This window comes from Saccopteryx bilineata, chromosome X, assembly GCF_036850765.1.
Source record: "Saccopteryx bilineata isolate mSacBil1 chromosome X, mSacBil1_pri_phased_curated, whole genome shotgun sequence".
Taxonomy (NCBI): Eukaryota; Metazoa; Chordata; class Mammalia; order Chiroptera; family Emballonuridae; genus Saccopteryx; species Saccopteryx bilineata.
The window spans coordinates 63933562-63949781 of record NC_089502.1 but is presented as its reverse complement, the minus strand read 5'-3'; the positions used below and the strand labels follow the sequence as shown (position 1 = coordinate 63949781).

General features: G+C 35.9%; 1 protein-coding gene across 2 annotated transcripts in view; it reads left to right on the top strand.

Annotated features, from left to right (window-relative positions):
* The window catches only part of DACH2 (dachshund family transcription factor 2), a 568556-nt gene that overhangs the window by 491931 nt on the left and 60405 nt on the right, over nucleotides 1-16220 (top strand). Inside the window, exon 7 of one of the 2 annotated variants that reach the window (XM_066249888.1) lies at nucleotides 1191-1274. The exons of the other annotated variant lie outside the window; for it this stretch is intronic. Coding sequence (XP_066105985.1) covers nucleotides 1191-1274 — 84 coding nt within the window. The remainder of the gene's footprint in view (nucleotides 1-1190; nucleotides 1275-16220) is intronic. 2 annotated transcript variants of the gene reach the window in all.

Here is a 16220-nt window from a genome sequence, read left to right as displayed (position 1 = left end):
AGGTTGTCAGTAATATTCCACAATTGTCAAAGCAGATAGTGAGATAGTCTATACATTAATTAAAAGATAGATAGTCAAGGCACATATGGGAGTTGATGCTTCCTGCTCCTCCCCCTTCTCTCTCTCTTTCTTTCTCTCTCTCTGTCTCCTCTAAATTGAATAAATAAAAAAATTTAAAAATAAAAATAAAAAAATAATTAAAAGATAGAATGATTTTTAAAGTGACCATATTTTATTTCTAGAACTATATGTTTTTTTTTTTGTTTGTTTGTTTGTATTTTTCTGAAGCTGGAAACGGGGAGACAGTCAGACAGACTCCCGCATGCGCCCGGCCGGGATCCACCCGGCACGCCCACCAGGGGCGACGCTCTGCCCACCAGGGGGCGATGCTCTGCCCCTCCGGGGCGTCGCTCTGCTGTGACCAGAGCCACTCCAGCGCCCAGGCCATCTTTGCTCCAATGGAGCCTTGGCTGCTGGAAGGGAAGAGAGAGACAGAGAGGAAGGAGGGGGTGGGGGTGGAGAAGCAAATGGGCACCTCTCCTATGTGCCCTGGCCGGGAATCGAACCCAGGTCCCCCGCACGCCAGGCCGACGCTCTACCACTGAGCCAACCGGCCAGGGCCAAACTAGATAATGTTTTAATAAAAATATAACTAAAGAAAGTTAAACAATTATCTATGAAAATTGGTATGATTTTCCTATTTCAATATAAAAATTTTGTGCAGAAGCACTTACAATAATTACATGAAAATTATATTTTATCTACACTTTCGCTATATATGTGAAAAAACCTGTTATAAAGTAACATAATACATAATTATTTTAAATTCATAAATTTAAGTGGAAAATTCTTTTCAGAAGCATTTTGGTAAATATATTATTAATTAGAGAGGTAAGTAGCTAATTTGCATATAAATTTTAAAATGAAAATGTTTAAAATTATTTAAAGGAATTATGTTAGCAATTATATATATGTAACATTAATTTTATTTTAAAAATTTACATATCAAGCAGCTAACTGATTTGTAAATTTTATGGTCATTAGACAAACACAAAATCACTGCTTCGGAAGAAGTGTATAAAGTTTATGTTACTTGTTATTAAAATAAAATAACTATTTATGTAACACTTTTTTTGGCTTTTTTGGAGTGATTTGCAAGAAAACCACTCAGTTGTATCTCTTATTTACAGTTATGATGTTTAACAATAGAGAGGAACTTATTGTTGAACAGGATAATGGACGAGCCATCCAAAAATTCCAAAGGGATAATAAAGGTAAAATAATTTTTGCTTATTTGATGTACGTATAAAGATCAGACACTAACTCAATTAATGTGCCAGTATTGTATATTGCATCCACATTTACCTAAATCACACTAGATCCATAGTGGCTTTAGATAAATTATTAGTAAAAAATAATGTTCACCTGAAGTTTATTTGTTTGATGTGATAAAATACACAATTAGCCTGAAGTTTGTCTGTGGTTAGAAACAACCCTTCCATCCTTTTATTACACCTGATCAGAGACATTTGACTCATTTTTTTTAATTTAACATTTAAAAATTTTTTATATTCACCATTTGATGGTTAAGTTTGAAAAACTGATTTGCTGTCGAGGAGTGATATTCCCCTTAATCCTCAAAAATGATTTTAAACCTGTATGCTAAATTTGGACATTTTGGATAAATGCTTAGCAAGGTACTCCAACTAAGTATCTGCCTGGATTGTAGGGAGATCTAACACCCATCTGGTTTTTGATACACTGAGGCATATTTATTACCTCTGCACGGGCCCAGTCTTTTTCTTAGGGTATCTGTTTAAAGAATGTAGAAAGAGTAAGAATTTCAAAGTCGTGCTATCTTGATATAAAAACTGAGTACAACTTCGCTTAAAAGGCTACAAAGTCAAGAAAAAGGAAAAAATTATCAGCATATTTCTAAATATTTTTGAAAAATATATCTAGCAACCATCAAATGATTATAAGTACCTGTTATAAGTTATGAATTATGACTGTCACTGTGAGTTTGACTAACTCAAAGTGAAGAACATAGACTAGCATGTAATTCATCCAATCACCAAATGGTCAGTTTGTACATCAATATAGGGTGCATTTTTTCTATCTCTACTAAAGATAGTCATAGTATATTTATAAAAAATACTTCACAAACTGATGAATTAATGGAGAAATTTTTCTATCATCATTAGACTGAACTTCCTATAACCTAGTTGAACATTTTAGTTAGGGTTTGGAATAATGTATGATTTTAATTTCATTGATCCATGGTTGGTTTCCTTGCCACATGTTTAGCATTTTCTTATTCAAACACTGAAAGGCTTTCCCCTCTGGGGCTCTGAGATGTAAATTACTGATTTCAGAGTAGTCAGAATGAAAGAAGTCAAGTTCAGTATATTCAACTAACCAACTTCTTACCCAGGTAATGAATTTTCCCTTAAAAATGAAACTTCGTTCATAACCTAACAACAATTTGTTCCTGAGATCTCATTCCCATCAAGTCATGACTATTTAAAAAGGACAGCTTGGTAGTAAGGCAGTTTTTCTAGGAAAATATCAAATTGTAGCTGATACATGTGGTATCATTGGCATTACAAACCTCCTAAGTCAAAATGGCATTTAGGACTGGCCTGAATGCTCCCATGCATACTGCTGTCTCTTATGAAAACCCAGCAGGGGTGCTTGTACAGTGTGCAATAACCAATTTTCATAAGCTGCACAGCAGTATCTACTGGCCTTTCTGAATCTCGTGCTGTGGAATGGCACAGTTCTACTCACTTTGAATAGGTTGGTCACCCGTTCCAATGAAGATGTTAATAGATAGGAGTGGCTATTGAACTACCACCTGGTTAAGGCGGAAAGCTTTCTTTCCAATGAGGTTGTCTACATCAAGTTCTCCCAGTTAGATTTGTGATATAAAGGCAAAATATAGTGTCCTCAAATAAATTTTTGTTATTAAAAGGGAACACAGTTAAAGTAGAAGCCTCAACATTTATTAAGTATGACAAGTAAGCAGTTTATACAACTGTGGCAAACATATGTTTTCACATCTGTTTTGCGTAATACATCATGATTTTTAAAATGATTTATAGCTCTGGAAATTATAAAATGCCAGCTTTGCTATTTGGAAATTTTTAGAAAATGAAGAAATATCATTAGACTATGCTTCACGTAGCCTGTTTCTTATTGCATCTTGTAATATTGGGTGACAGTGTGATTGATACATGTTTCAAATGATAATGTGCATTTTCCCCTTCAATTTTCATATGCAGACTATTCTAAGTTTTTATTATAAGGGATTTCCTGACAGTAATGTCCATTTAGACTGTGTTTAAAGTTTTAGGTGTACTGCTTAGTGATTAGACAATCATATACTTACATAGTATTCCCCTCAGTATTTCCAGTACTGCACCAGGTACTGTACATAATTATTGCAATAGTAATAAGTAGGTTCCCTATACTTTTATGTACCCATGACTATTTTGTAAAAACCAATCTGTGCTCCTTAATCCTTTCACATCTTTTACCCACTCTCCCAACCCACTCTCCATCTGCCAACCAGCACTTCACTCTCTATGTCTTTGGGTCAATCTTGTTTGTTTGTTAACTTTGTGTTTTATATTCCACATATAAGTCAAATCATGTGGTATTTGTTTTTCTCTAACTGAATTATTTCACTGAGCATAATACCTTCTGAGTCCAACCATTTTGTCACAAATGGTAAGGCATACTTTTTATGGCTGAGTAATATTCCATTGTATATATGCATCACTACTTTTTGATTTACTAATCTATTGGTGGGCATGTGGGTTAGTTCCATAACTTCGCTATTGTAAATAATGCTGTGATAAACATGGAAGTACATATATTCCTTGAAATTAGTGTTTTGGGTTTCTTTAGATAAATTCCAAGAAATGGAATCACTGGATCATAAGCCATATCCATTTTTAATTTTTTGAGGAAACTCCATACTGTTTTACATTGTGGCTGCAGAGAACATTTTAATTAAAAAATGGAACAAGAGAAATGAAAACATTAATTAACACAAAAATTGTACAAAAATTATCATAGCAGCATTATTTATAATAGTCAAAAGGTGAAGGTGGTAACAGTATACAATGGAGTAAAGACAGTCTCTTCAACAAATGGTGTTGGGAAAATTGGACAGCTACCTGCAAAAAAATGAAACTAGACCACCAACTTACACCATTCACAAAAATAAACTCAAAATGGATAAAAGACTTAAATGTAAGCCGTGATACCATAAGCATCTTAGAAGAAAACATAGGCAGTAAGCTCTCCAGCATCTCTCGCAGCAATATCTTTGCTGATTTATCTCCACGGGCAAGGGAAATAAAGGACAGGATAAACAAATGGGACTATATCAAACTAAAACGATTTTGCACAGCTAAAGACAATATGAACAAAATAAAAAGGCAAACCACACAATGGGAGAACATATTCGACAATACGTCTGATAAGGAGTTAATAACCAAAATTTATAAAGAACTTGTAAAAATCAACACCAGGAAGATAAACAAGCCAATCAAAAAATGGGCAAAAGAAATGAATAGACACTTCTCCAAAGAGGACATACAGATGGCCAATAGGCATATGAAAAAATGCTCAATATCACTAATCATTAGAGACATGCAAAGTAAAACCACAGTGAGATACCACCTCACACCGTCAGAATGGTGCTCATTAAAAAAAACAGCACAGAATAAGTGCTGTTGAGGATGTGGAGAAAAGGGAACCCTCCTGCATTGCTGGTGGGAATGCAGACTGGTGCAGCCACTGTGGAAAACAGTATGGAGATTCCTCAAAAAATTAAAAATAGAACTGCCTCTTGACCCAGCCATCCCACTTTTAGGAATATATCCCAAGAACACCACATCTACGATTCAAAAGGAGAAATGCACCCCCATGTTTATGGCAGAATTGTTTACAATAGCAAAGATCTGGAAACAGCCCAAGTGTCTGATAGTGAACCAATGGATTAAAAAGCCACGGTTCATATACACAATGGAATACTATGGGGCCATGAAAAAGAAGGAAATATTACTTTTTGCAACAACATGATTGGACCTAGAAACTATTATATTAAGTGAAATAAGCCAGACAGAGAAAGAAAAATATCATATGACCTCACTCATTTGAGAAATCCAACAAACAGTATGAACTGAGGAGCGGAATAGAAACAGAGGCAGGATCAAAGGGACCAGAAGGAAAGCAGACAGAGGGAAAGGGGATGATAGGGTGACAGGATGGGATGAGAACAGAAAAGCAAATACTGGAGGGAATGGGGGAGGGCATTATGGGGCAGGGGATAAGGAGGAAGTACTAGGGAACCCGGGGAAGGGGAGGAGGTATTTGGGGGAGACACTAGAATCTATGTAAACACAGTAAATTAATAAAAAAGATAAATAAATAAATAAAATTTTTAAAAAAATAGGTGAAAACATCCCAAATATCCATCCACTCATGAGTGAATAAATGAAGTGTCACATATTCACACCATAGAATCATCTTCAGATGTAAGAACCCTGAGAAAGAAGACTCTTACTAAGAAAGGATCCTAGTGGCTACCTGGGGAGAATAAAAATAATAAGACACCTAGCAATGATTTCTGCAAAGGGGTCACTCATGCAAACTGCAGTTCATGGGGAAGCCTGCACTGAGCTGCCAGCCTGCACTGTGTTGCTGTCCTCTGAGCTGGCACTGACCAAGAAGTTACTGGAAACTTGTGCAGCATGGAATTGCAAACTGTAGGATGAGTTGGAAATCTGGCCTTACAGAATTAGTTGGGGAGTGTTCTCTACCTTCATTTTAATCCATCAGATTTCATTAGTGATGAAGTATATTGTATAATTTGAGGTGTTCCTTTGACAAAAGAGAATTAATTTTTTATAGTGATGAATAAAGGATAGATGTAACAGGTGCACAACACCAGAAATAGCAACAGACAATTGTGATATGGGGATTAATTCTTCAGAAGTTTTCTAACAATTAAACTGAAAGCATCTGGATAGGGTGAATAAGCCACAAGCTATGAGCTAAGAAACCGAAATAAACATTAAACTTAAAGATTTTTAAATGCAATGATATTTTACAACACCTGCAAATGTTTAGCCTGTTATTTATTTTAAATGATTTTGATCTGTGAGCTAAACTTTTTTTATACTATTTCTCAGATAAATACTTCAAGGCACGTTGCTTTTATACTTGTCCTCAATGACGTTTTTGCTGGTAAATAGTATATATCTTTATATCTATTTATATTAAATCTCCAGATTAAAGCTTCCTTTTCTCATTTTGTAAGATAATGGCAAATAAAGCCTTTAATATAAATAATTCAGCATTACAAATTAAAATGACAAATATTTTTGAGAAAACCTTAACTTTGGTTGAATTTTTCTTACCATAGCTGAAATTCATTTAGAAAGTACTCTGACACTGTTTATAAGGAGTGGTTACCGTGAAGATCACTTCTGGGAATAATTTGATAATCTCACATGACGCAGATCAAGCAAGTAGTTTTATAACTTTTAGAAACCTATTTTGGGTTCTTTTTTCTCTATCTGTCAATATGTCAGGATCATCTGCAACACTTCTGACACTATCTAATCTGTTTTGATCAATATGACAGGATTTCACTTTTAAAAATTATTTGCACCTGATGTAAAGATATGTTATAATCTTCAGTCATTATTATTTTAGACCAACAGCTTAAAAACCAGTAATAACACATAAAACAAATTGGATATAACCAGGCTTTATTTCTGTTCATTTAACCAAGAGCATTTCTTGAACAATGATGGACAGCGTGTGTGTGACTCTGCTCTTCTTTTTAAGGGAGCATAATACTTAAAGCAACATTTGGGATTGTATTGAATTAAAATGTGAGGACTTAAATAAGATAAACTTCTTGCCATGATTAATTCTACATTAAATGTCTCTTAATTCATAAATCTCTGGTCTAATAAATTTTCTATGATATCATGACAGTAGTATTTTTAGATTACATGGTCTTTAATCCATTTTGAGTTCAATCCTTTGTATGGTGAAAGAAGGTAGTCCATTTTCATTTGTTTTGCACATATGTGTCTGAATTTTCCAACACCATTTATTGAATAAGAAAACACTCCCATCCACAATTGCTTTAAAAAGGAAAAAAAATACCTTGGAATAAGCTTAACCAAGGTTGTAAAAGACATGTACATGGAAATTAATCAGATACTGCTAAAAGAAACTGAAGAAGGTATAGAGAAGTGAAGCATATACAGTGTTCATGGATAAGAAAAATTAACATCATTAAAATGTCCATACTGTCCAAAGCAATCTATAGATTCAACACAATCCTACCAAGATACAATTAGCATATTTCCCAGAACTGGAAAAAATATTCCAAAACTTATATTGAACCATAAAAGACCCCAAATATAACAGCAATCTTGAGAAAGAAGAACAAAGTTAGAAGAAATACTCTACTTGATATAAAACTGTACTACAAAGATATAATAATCAAAACTGCAGATAGTGGCATAAAAACAGACATCTAGATCAATGGAACAGATTAGAGAGCCCAGAAATAAACCCTCGTTGTTACTGTCAATTCATATTTTACGAGTAAAGAACATATAATGGGGAAAAGAGATAGTCTATCAGTAAATGAGTGAAAAAGATGTGATTCATTTACACAATGAAATACTACTCACCTATAAAAAAGAAGGAAATCTTACCTTTTGCAACAGCATGTATGACCTGGCAATTATTATGCTAAGTGAAATAAGCCAGTCAGAGAAATACTTTGACTCCAAAGAACTTTAGGTATATTGTTATTTTATACTTTATATTAACTGCCTAAAATTTTTTAAAATGAGATGAATTTAATGACCAAGAAAGAGAGAATCCCAGGCTGATGCTCTATGTACTGTGCCACTGCCTGGTCAAGTAGCATAATTTTTGTTAAGATGTCAATCTCCCACTTAAAAAATATATCAGAAACAAATTATTATAGTAGGAGATTACATTTGGAATTAAAAGTTCTAAGTCCTTGTCACAGCCTTTCCATACACTACTTATTATATCTAGTATATAATTGGCCCTTGATAGTGTAGAACAAATTATTTAGTAATTAATCAATGAAATATTAGATAAATTAATTTCTCTAAAAATTAGTTTCCTTATTTGTAAAATGGGAATAATATGTGGCCTCTAAGTGTTGGAATAAAAATTATTTTGTATAGCCTGACCAGGTGGTGGCACAATGGATAGAGCATTGGCTTGGGGTGCTGAGGATCCAGGTTTGAAACCCTGAGGTCACTGGCTCGAGTGCGGTCTCATTTAGTGCTCACTGGCTAGAGAATTGGATCATAGGCATGAACCCATGGTCACTGGCTTGAGGCCAAAGGTCGCTGGCTTGAGCAAGGGATCACTAGCTCAGCTGGACCTCCCTGGTCAAAGCACATGAAAAGCAATCTATGAACAACTAAAAAGCTGCAACTATGAGTTGATGCTTCTAATCTCTCTCCTTCCCTGTCTGTGCCCTTCTCTCTCCCTCCTGGAAAAAAAATTTGTATTGATTGATATGAGATTATTTTTTACATTGTAAATGTAGAATTATTCATATTTAGGGATTAGTCTTTTGTTTTAAAAATGAAAGTGTTAAAGATAGAATTTCTTCATAATTATTATTACAATTCTTTTATTTTTATTTATTTTAAATGAAATTTATTGGATGATACTGGTTAATAAGATTATATAGGTTTCACGTGTACAATTCTATGATGCATCATCTGTATGTTGCATTGTGTGCCGACCACCCAATGTCAGATCACCTTACATTATCATATATTTGACCCTCTTTATCCTAACTAAACCCCCATCCCCTTCTCTCTGGTAACCAACATACTGTTGTCTGCACCTATGAGCATCTAGGAGAAAAAAAGGAAAACCTTTATATTTAGGTCTATGGATTAGATTCCTGACTGGTTTTAAAAATCTGTTGTTTCATATATTTTAATAGATCTACTCTGACAATTACATGTTTCATTTTCTTCACTGAAGTACATAACAGATGAGAATGACTGCATTTTTTTAGTGGCTGAATTTTTTATACTCACAGGTAACAGAGATGATTCTTATGATGTCCAAGTCTTATTTTTCTTTTTTTTTTCTTTTTTCTAAAGCTGGAAACAGGGAGAGACAGTCAGACAGACTCCCGCATGCGCCCGACCTGGATCCACCCAGCACGCCCACCAGGGGCGAAGCTCTGCCCATCCTGGGCGTCGCCATATTGCGACCAGAGCCACTCTAGCGCCTGAGGCAGAGGCCACAGAGCCATCCCCAGCGCCCGGGCCATCTTTGCTCCAATGCAGCCTTGGCTGCGGGAGGGGAAGAGAGAGACAGAGAGGAAAGCACCACGGAGGGGTGGAGAAGCAAATGGGTGCTTCTCCTGTGTGCCCTGGCCGGGAATCGAACCCGGGTCCTCCGCACGCTAGGCCGATGCTCTACCACTGAGCCAACTGGCCAGGGCCTTATTTTTCTTTATTCATATTTTCAGGGAAAATTTAAGTGAAATCTTTAAAGATTAAGTTCTGCATAAAATAATTTATTATAAAAAGTATATTCGTTTTCTATTGCTACCATAACAAGTTGCCTCAAATTTAGTGGCTTAAAACAATACAAGTATATTTTCTTACATTTCTATAGGTCACAAGTCTGGTATCTACCCCACCGAACTTAAATCAAAGTTTTGGCAGTCTGTTATCCTTTCTGTGAGCTCTAGGGGTAAACTTATATCCTGGACTTTCAGATTGCTAGAAGAATTTAGTTCCTTGTGGTTGTAGGACTAAGGATTTATGTTCTCACTGGCTTTTTCCTGAGGATTATATCTAGTTTCTAGGGGCCATCTACATTTCTTGGCTTACAGTCTCCTTTCCATCCACAAAGCCAGCTACAGTGGGCCAGGACCTTATTATATTGCATCTCTCTGAACCACTCGTCCACCTTCCTATTCAAATAATTCAGAATAGCCTCCTGGTCTTATGTTATTAAACTTAATCTCATCTACAAAGCCCTTTTACCATGTAAGGTAACATATTCACAGGTTTTAGGAATTAGATTCTGGTTATCTTTGGTGTAGGGGCATTATTCTGACTTTCACAGAGGGAGAGGGAAAGATTTTAAGTTCTCAAAAATATAAAAATGAGCCTGACCAGGCAGTGGCGCAGTGAATAGAGCGTCGAAACGGGATGCTGAGGACACAGGTTCGAGACCCCGAGGTCGCCAGCTTGAGCACGGGCTCATTTGGCTTGAACAAAAAGCTCACCAGCTTAGACCCAAGGTCGCTGGCTCAAGCAAGGGGTTACTCAGTCTGCTGAAGGCCCACGGTCAAGGCACATATGAGAAAGCAATCAATGGACAACTAAGGTGTCTCAACGAAAAACTGATGATGGATGCTTCTCATCTCTCTCCGTTCCTGTCTGTCTGTTCCTGTCTATTCCTCTCTCTGACTCTCTCTCTGTCCCTGTAAAAAGAATGAACAAACACTTTTAAACATTAGACTGACATCTTTTAAACAAAAACATGATACCACCATATGAGGGTAACTGCAGGATAAGGGAACGAAAACTGAAAAAATAATAAAGTAGCTTTTTTTCTCCTAGTTTTGAGTTCATTTTTGTGTATAGGGGCAGGTAAGAAATAACAGCATCTGGTAGCAATTAATGTTTTCTTTTGTCTTGCAAAATTAGCTCTAGGGGAAATTTTATAAATAGCGTATAATGACTTTTGGAAAATATGATTAACACTGCTTGGGAATTAAGACAAGAACTTGACTAATTTGTGAAATTCATGCAATACTGTTTTTGAAAAAGGGAGAGATTAACATTCTCTATGTTGTGTGCTAAGATTTGTGTTATTTCCCCTATTGGCAATTGGTCTGTACTCAGAAATGATAAATACTGATATTTGCTATGGAAACAATTTTGCTAAAACTAATTCAAGAGACTATCATTTTTGTTTTTTATAATAGTTACATCCAATTTATTAAAAATGCATTATATGCATATAAAAAGAGCTCTGATTCCATTTGTAAAACAGATTTTAAATCATTTAAATTATTGCTGTCCACAAACATTTTTAAATTTTTTTCAAATTTTTATTCTAGCTTTTATACTTTCTAATTGTAATTTTGACTGTCATGACATCTGTTACAGCTGTTTCACAAATTTGTGAACACCAGTTTTTAAATATCAATAATAAGTTTTTACAAGTATGGACTATTTACATTTAACTAAAGGCACAGTATAATACGATGGGCTCAGATCATTGATTTATCCACGAAACTTATTGTTCCGCCTTTCATAGATCAGTTTTAGTAAATTCCAGCAATTATTTATCATAGCGCCATCAATGCACAAAGAAATAAGCCCCATACTGCAAACACACATAATAACTATTTATGATCAGCAAATGGCCTTTGCTTTCCACAATGTAGTCATCAGAGTAGACGGTATTTATGAAGAACTTACTTTGTGATGTGCATTGTTCTAAGTGCTTTCCATGGACTATCTCATTAAATCCTCACATTACATTTCTCATTTATATATAAGAAAACTGAGTCCAAGAAAGGTAAATTTTCCTTCTTTCCCCTTCCTTTCCTTTTCCTTCCTTCCTTTCTTCCTTCCTCGCTCCCTCTCTCCTTCCCTCCTTCCCTCCTTCCCTCCCTCCCTCCCTCCCTTCTTTCTTCTCTTTCTTTCTTTTTTTCTTTTCTTTCTTTTTTCTTTCTTTCTCTTTTTATTTCATTTCTTCTTCTTCTTCTTCTTCTTCTTCTTCTTCTTCTTCTTCTTCTTCCTTCTTCCTTCTTCCTTCTTCCTCTCCTCCTCCTCCTCCTCCTCCTCCTCTTCCTCCTTCTCCTTCTTCTTCTTGATTTAAAGAGGTAAATTTCTTACCCAAGGTCACACACAAGAACTAGTTTACATCACAGCATTATTCATGGTGGCCAAAATATGGAAACAAACAGTGTCCTTCAATAGATGACTCGATAAAGAAGATGTGGTACATATATACAATGGAACATAACTCAGCCATAAGAAAGGATGAAATATTGCCATTTGTAACAACAAAGATCTTTTTTTTTTTCTGAAGTTGGAAACGGGGAGGCAGTCAGACAGACTCCCGCATGCACCCGACCGGGATCCACCCAGCATGCCCACCAGGGGGCGATGCTCTGTCCATCCGGGGCGTTGCTCTGTCGCCTGGGGCAGAGGCCAAGGAGCCATCCCCAGCACCCGGGCCATCTTTTGCTCCAATGGAGCCTCAGCTGCGGGAGGGGAAGAGAGAGACAGAGAGGAAGGAGAGGGGGAGGGGTGGAGAAGCAGATGGGTGCCTCTCCTGTGTGCCCTGGCCGGGAATCGAAACCAACATAGATCTTGAGAAAATCAAGTTAACCAAAATGAGTCAGACACATAAAGTAAAAAAACATATGATTTCACTCATATGTGAGATATAAAACTGAAAGCAACAAATTAGCAAGCAATACAAACAAAAACTCACAAAGAGAACAGCCTGGTGGTTACCAGAGGAAAGGGGTGTGAAGGGAGGTAGTAGAGGGTATATTGGGGTCAAATATATGGTGATGGAAAGAAAATTGGCTTTGGGTGGTAAAAACACAATTCAATTTACAAATGATGTATCAGAATTTTACCCTTCAAAACATAATTTTATTAACCAATGTCACCAAAAAAAATTAATAAAAAGAAGAACTAGGTTTCATACTTAGGTGATTAGACACATTTTTTACTCAGTGTCTCAGTCACTCCTAATATATCACTAAACTGTACGAATCACTAAGTGTAGGTGTTGATTAGATTAAGGTAGGTGGCCTTGCAGTTTAATAAGTATATACTATGACAAAGGGAAGATGTCAAAAAGCATACTGTAGGGAAAATAGTCCTGACCTGGAATCAGAAGTTGTAAGTTCTACTCCCATGCTTTTCACTTGTCAGATATATGATGTTGGGCAAATCAGTTCATATTTCTTCTTCTTGGTTACCTCATTGGTAAAATGGGAGTAATAATTCAGTGTATTAGTTATTAGGAAGTTTAAATAAAATGATGTATATATGAAAGTAATTTTCACAGTACCAGTTAGGTATCAATTTTAAGAGGGCTCATTGTATCCAAGCATGTGTTAGTAAGAATTACCCCAAGATAGAACCACAGCAACACCATATTTAATGTGATAGCACTGAATTGTTAATTTTTACTCTCTTCTTTCCTTTCCCTTTTTTTTATATGTGAATTATTATTTTAAATGAGATTATTCTAGACCTTGATCACAGTCCAAGAAACACATTCTACACTTGAGCCATAGTGATTTTTTCTTTGTCAATATGTAAAGAACTTATATAATGTAAAATACTTATGTAGTAAATGTACAGAAAGTTAAGAGTGTATGGGACCCCTAGCACATCAGTTTGGTTATCCCCCCCAAGTCATTTTTCTCTTTAAAAATTTATTTATTTAGTTATTTATTTTAGAAAGAAGAGAGAGATAGAAAGGCAGGGGGGAGGAGTGGGAAGCATCAAATTGAAGTTACTTTGGTATGTGCCTTGGCCGGGCAAGTCCAGGGTTTTGAATCAGCAACCTCAGCATTCCAGGTCAGCGCTCTATCCACTGCACCACCACAGGTCAGGCTTATAAAATTTTTAAAAATGTTGATTTATTTTATAGAGAAGAGCCAAGGCCTTTTATAAACTAAATCTTAATGATGCTTGAAAAGTAATGTCTTTTACTGCTAATAGTTCATTCCTGAAATGTTTTTCTTCTATGAATTGTCTTTGTTCTATTCTTCCTGTTTCCTTTCTGGTTATTTTTTTTTCAGCTTGTTTTTCTAAAATTTTTATTCTATTTATTTGGGTGATATTAGTTAATAAAGTTAATAATACATCATCTGTATATGGTACTGTGTGTTCACCACCCCAAGTCAAATTTCCTTCCCTCGCCATTAATTCCTCCCTTCATGTTCATCTACCTCCCCTATCCCCTTCCTTCTTGTGACCATCATACTGTCATCTGTGTCTATGAGGGGTTTTTTTTACTGTCTACTCATTTTATGTATTTCATTGGTAAGTTCTTTCCTTCCTCCAAATTTAGATGTTCCTGAACATTCCTTCCTCGGGACTTTTCTTTCTCTATATACTTTTCCTCATGAAAACCCTATCCAGGTCTGTTGCTTTAAGTTCCAGCTCTAGGAAAATAATTTCAAAATCATATCATTTCTCTGCTGAAATTTTTCAATGTCTCAAACTTGTGTCCCAAGATAAATATTGACCTGACCCTGGCGCTCACACTCTTAAATACAGCAGCATCCTGAAAAGTGTTCATCAACTGGTTCCCAATAAAATAAATAAATGAATAGCCCTGATTTATAGAATTTGTGGTGGAAAATTCTATAAATTCTGTGTTGGAAAATCTCCAATTTGACCAGCTTCAAGCTAACAATATAATGACATTGAATATAGACAGAAAAGATGCTAATAGTCACTTCTCTCACACGGGTGTGAGCAGGTTCCAACACATCACTGCCTTTACCATGTGACTTCAGGTATTATCTTCAGCCTTCTCTTCTCTTTCCACACCAAATTAGATGAAAAATTCTTTTCTGAATACACACCACACATTTCTACCTATTTGCTTTATACATTGCTCTTTTGTTCATGCTATGACTAAATTAGGAAAAGTGTCACACTCTACCTTTTCCTGCTGAAATTCTATTCTGCTTATCAATGCCCAGTTCTTTGAAGATTTTCCTGCTATCCACCCTAACTTACTTTATGTTATATTCTGTGAGTTGATTTTATGAATTCAAAACCTCCTGTCTTTTTCTACCATAAAGATTCTAAATATCATGAATCCGGGGATTTGTTACTCTTCATCTTAGTACTCAGCCCAGAGTCTTGCTCATGGTCTAAATACCTGCAGTAGAACCAAATTGTTAGCTAATGGGGCAGCCTAATCTCTCACTTGCCGCTGGTCAACATGGTTTGATTTATTCTAGTGGTACATTTAAATTTTCTCGCTCCCCATTTTTTAAAGTAACAGAAACAAGTTTTCATAAAACATATCACACCTACCCCCAAAAAACATTTTAGTCTTGTGTAGACTTGACCTATATCCAATGAGTTTTTAAATGAACAATTGTCTTTAATGATTAATTTACCATTATGGATTTAATTGACCATAGAATTTCGCTCTTGTGGGAAAATTAATACCACTAAACCCTTGCTATTTATCTGTTTTTTGACTGAATAAGATACAGCCTGACCAGGTAGTGGCACAGTGGATACACTGTTCACCTGAAATGCTAAAGCTCCAAGTTCAAAACCCCAATGTCACGAACTTGAGCACAGGCTCATTGTCTTGAGTGCAAGGGTAGCCAGGTTCAGTGCAGGATCATAGACATGACCCTATGGTCGTTGGTTTGAGTCCAAGGGTCGCTGGCTTGAGCCCAAGGTCACTGGCACGAGCAAGGAGTCACTGGCTTGGCTGGAGACCCCCCTCCCCTGTCAAGGCACATATGAGAAAGCAATCAATGAACAACAAAGGTGCCACAACTGTGAGTTGATGCTTCTCATCTCTTTCCCTTCCTGTCTGACTGTTCCTGTCCTTCTCTTTCTCTCTCTCTCTCTCTCTTTCTCTCTCTCTCTCTCTCTCAGTAATATGTGTGTGTGTGTGTGTGTGTGTGTGTGTGTGTGTGTGTGTGTGTGTGTGTGTATATATATATATATATATATATATATGACTGGAGGTTAATCCATTGGCTACAACCTCTGAAGCAAAATTTATTTCCTATAATGCTGCTAATTTATGTTTTACTTATGGCAGTATTTACACATTTTTCTCTCCTTCCTTTCTAATTTAGTCAAAATATCACAAAGAAAGAAATGTCCCTTAAGTATTCAAATTACTTTTGAATTTTCCCTAGAAAGGATCAAGGAATGAGGACACCTGCTGAAAATGAGGATGAATAGGTTTCCTGATAATCTGTGAAAATAATTAGAGTATAGACTTTTAAAGATTTCTCCTCCAGGTGCTATTAACTGAATTATAGAGTAATGCACTGGTGTCAACTCTTAATTTGACCTTTTCTATTGTTTGCCACTTTGTGAGTTTTCTTTGGAAAATTTAAATCATATGCC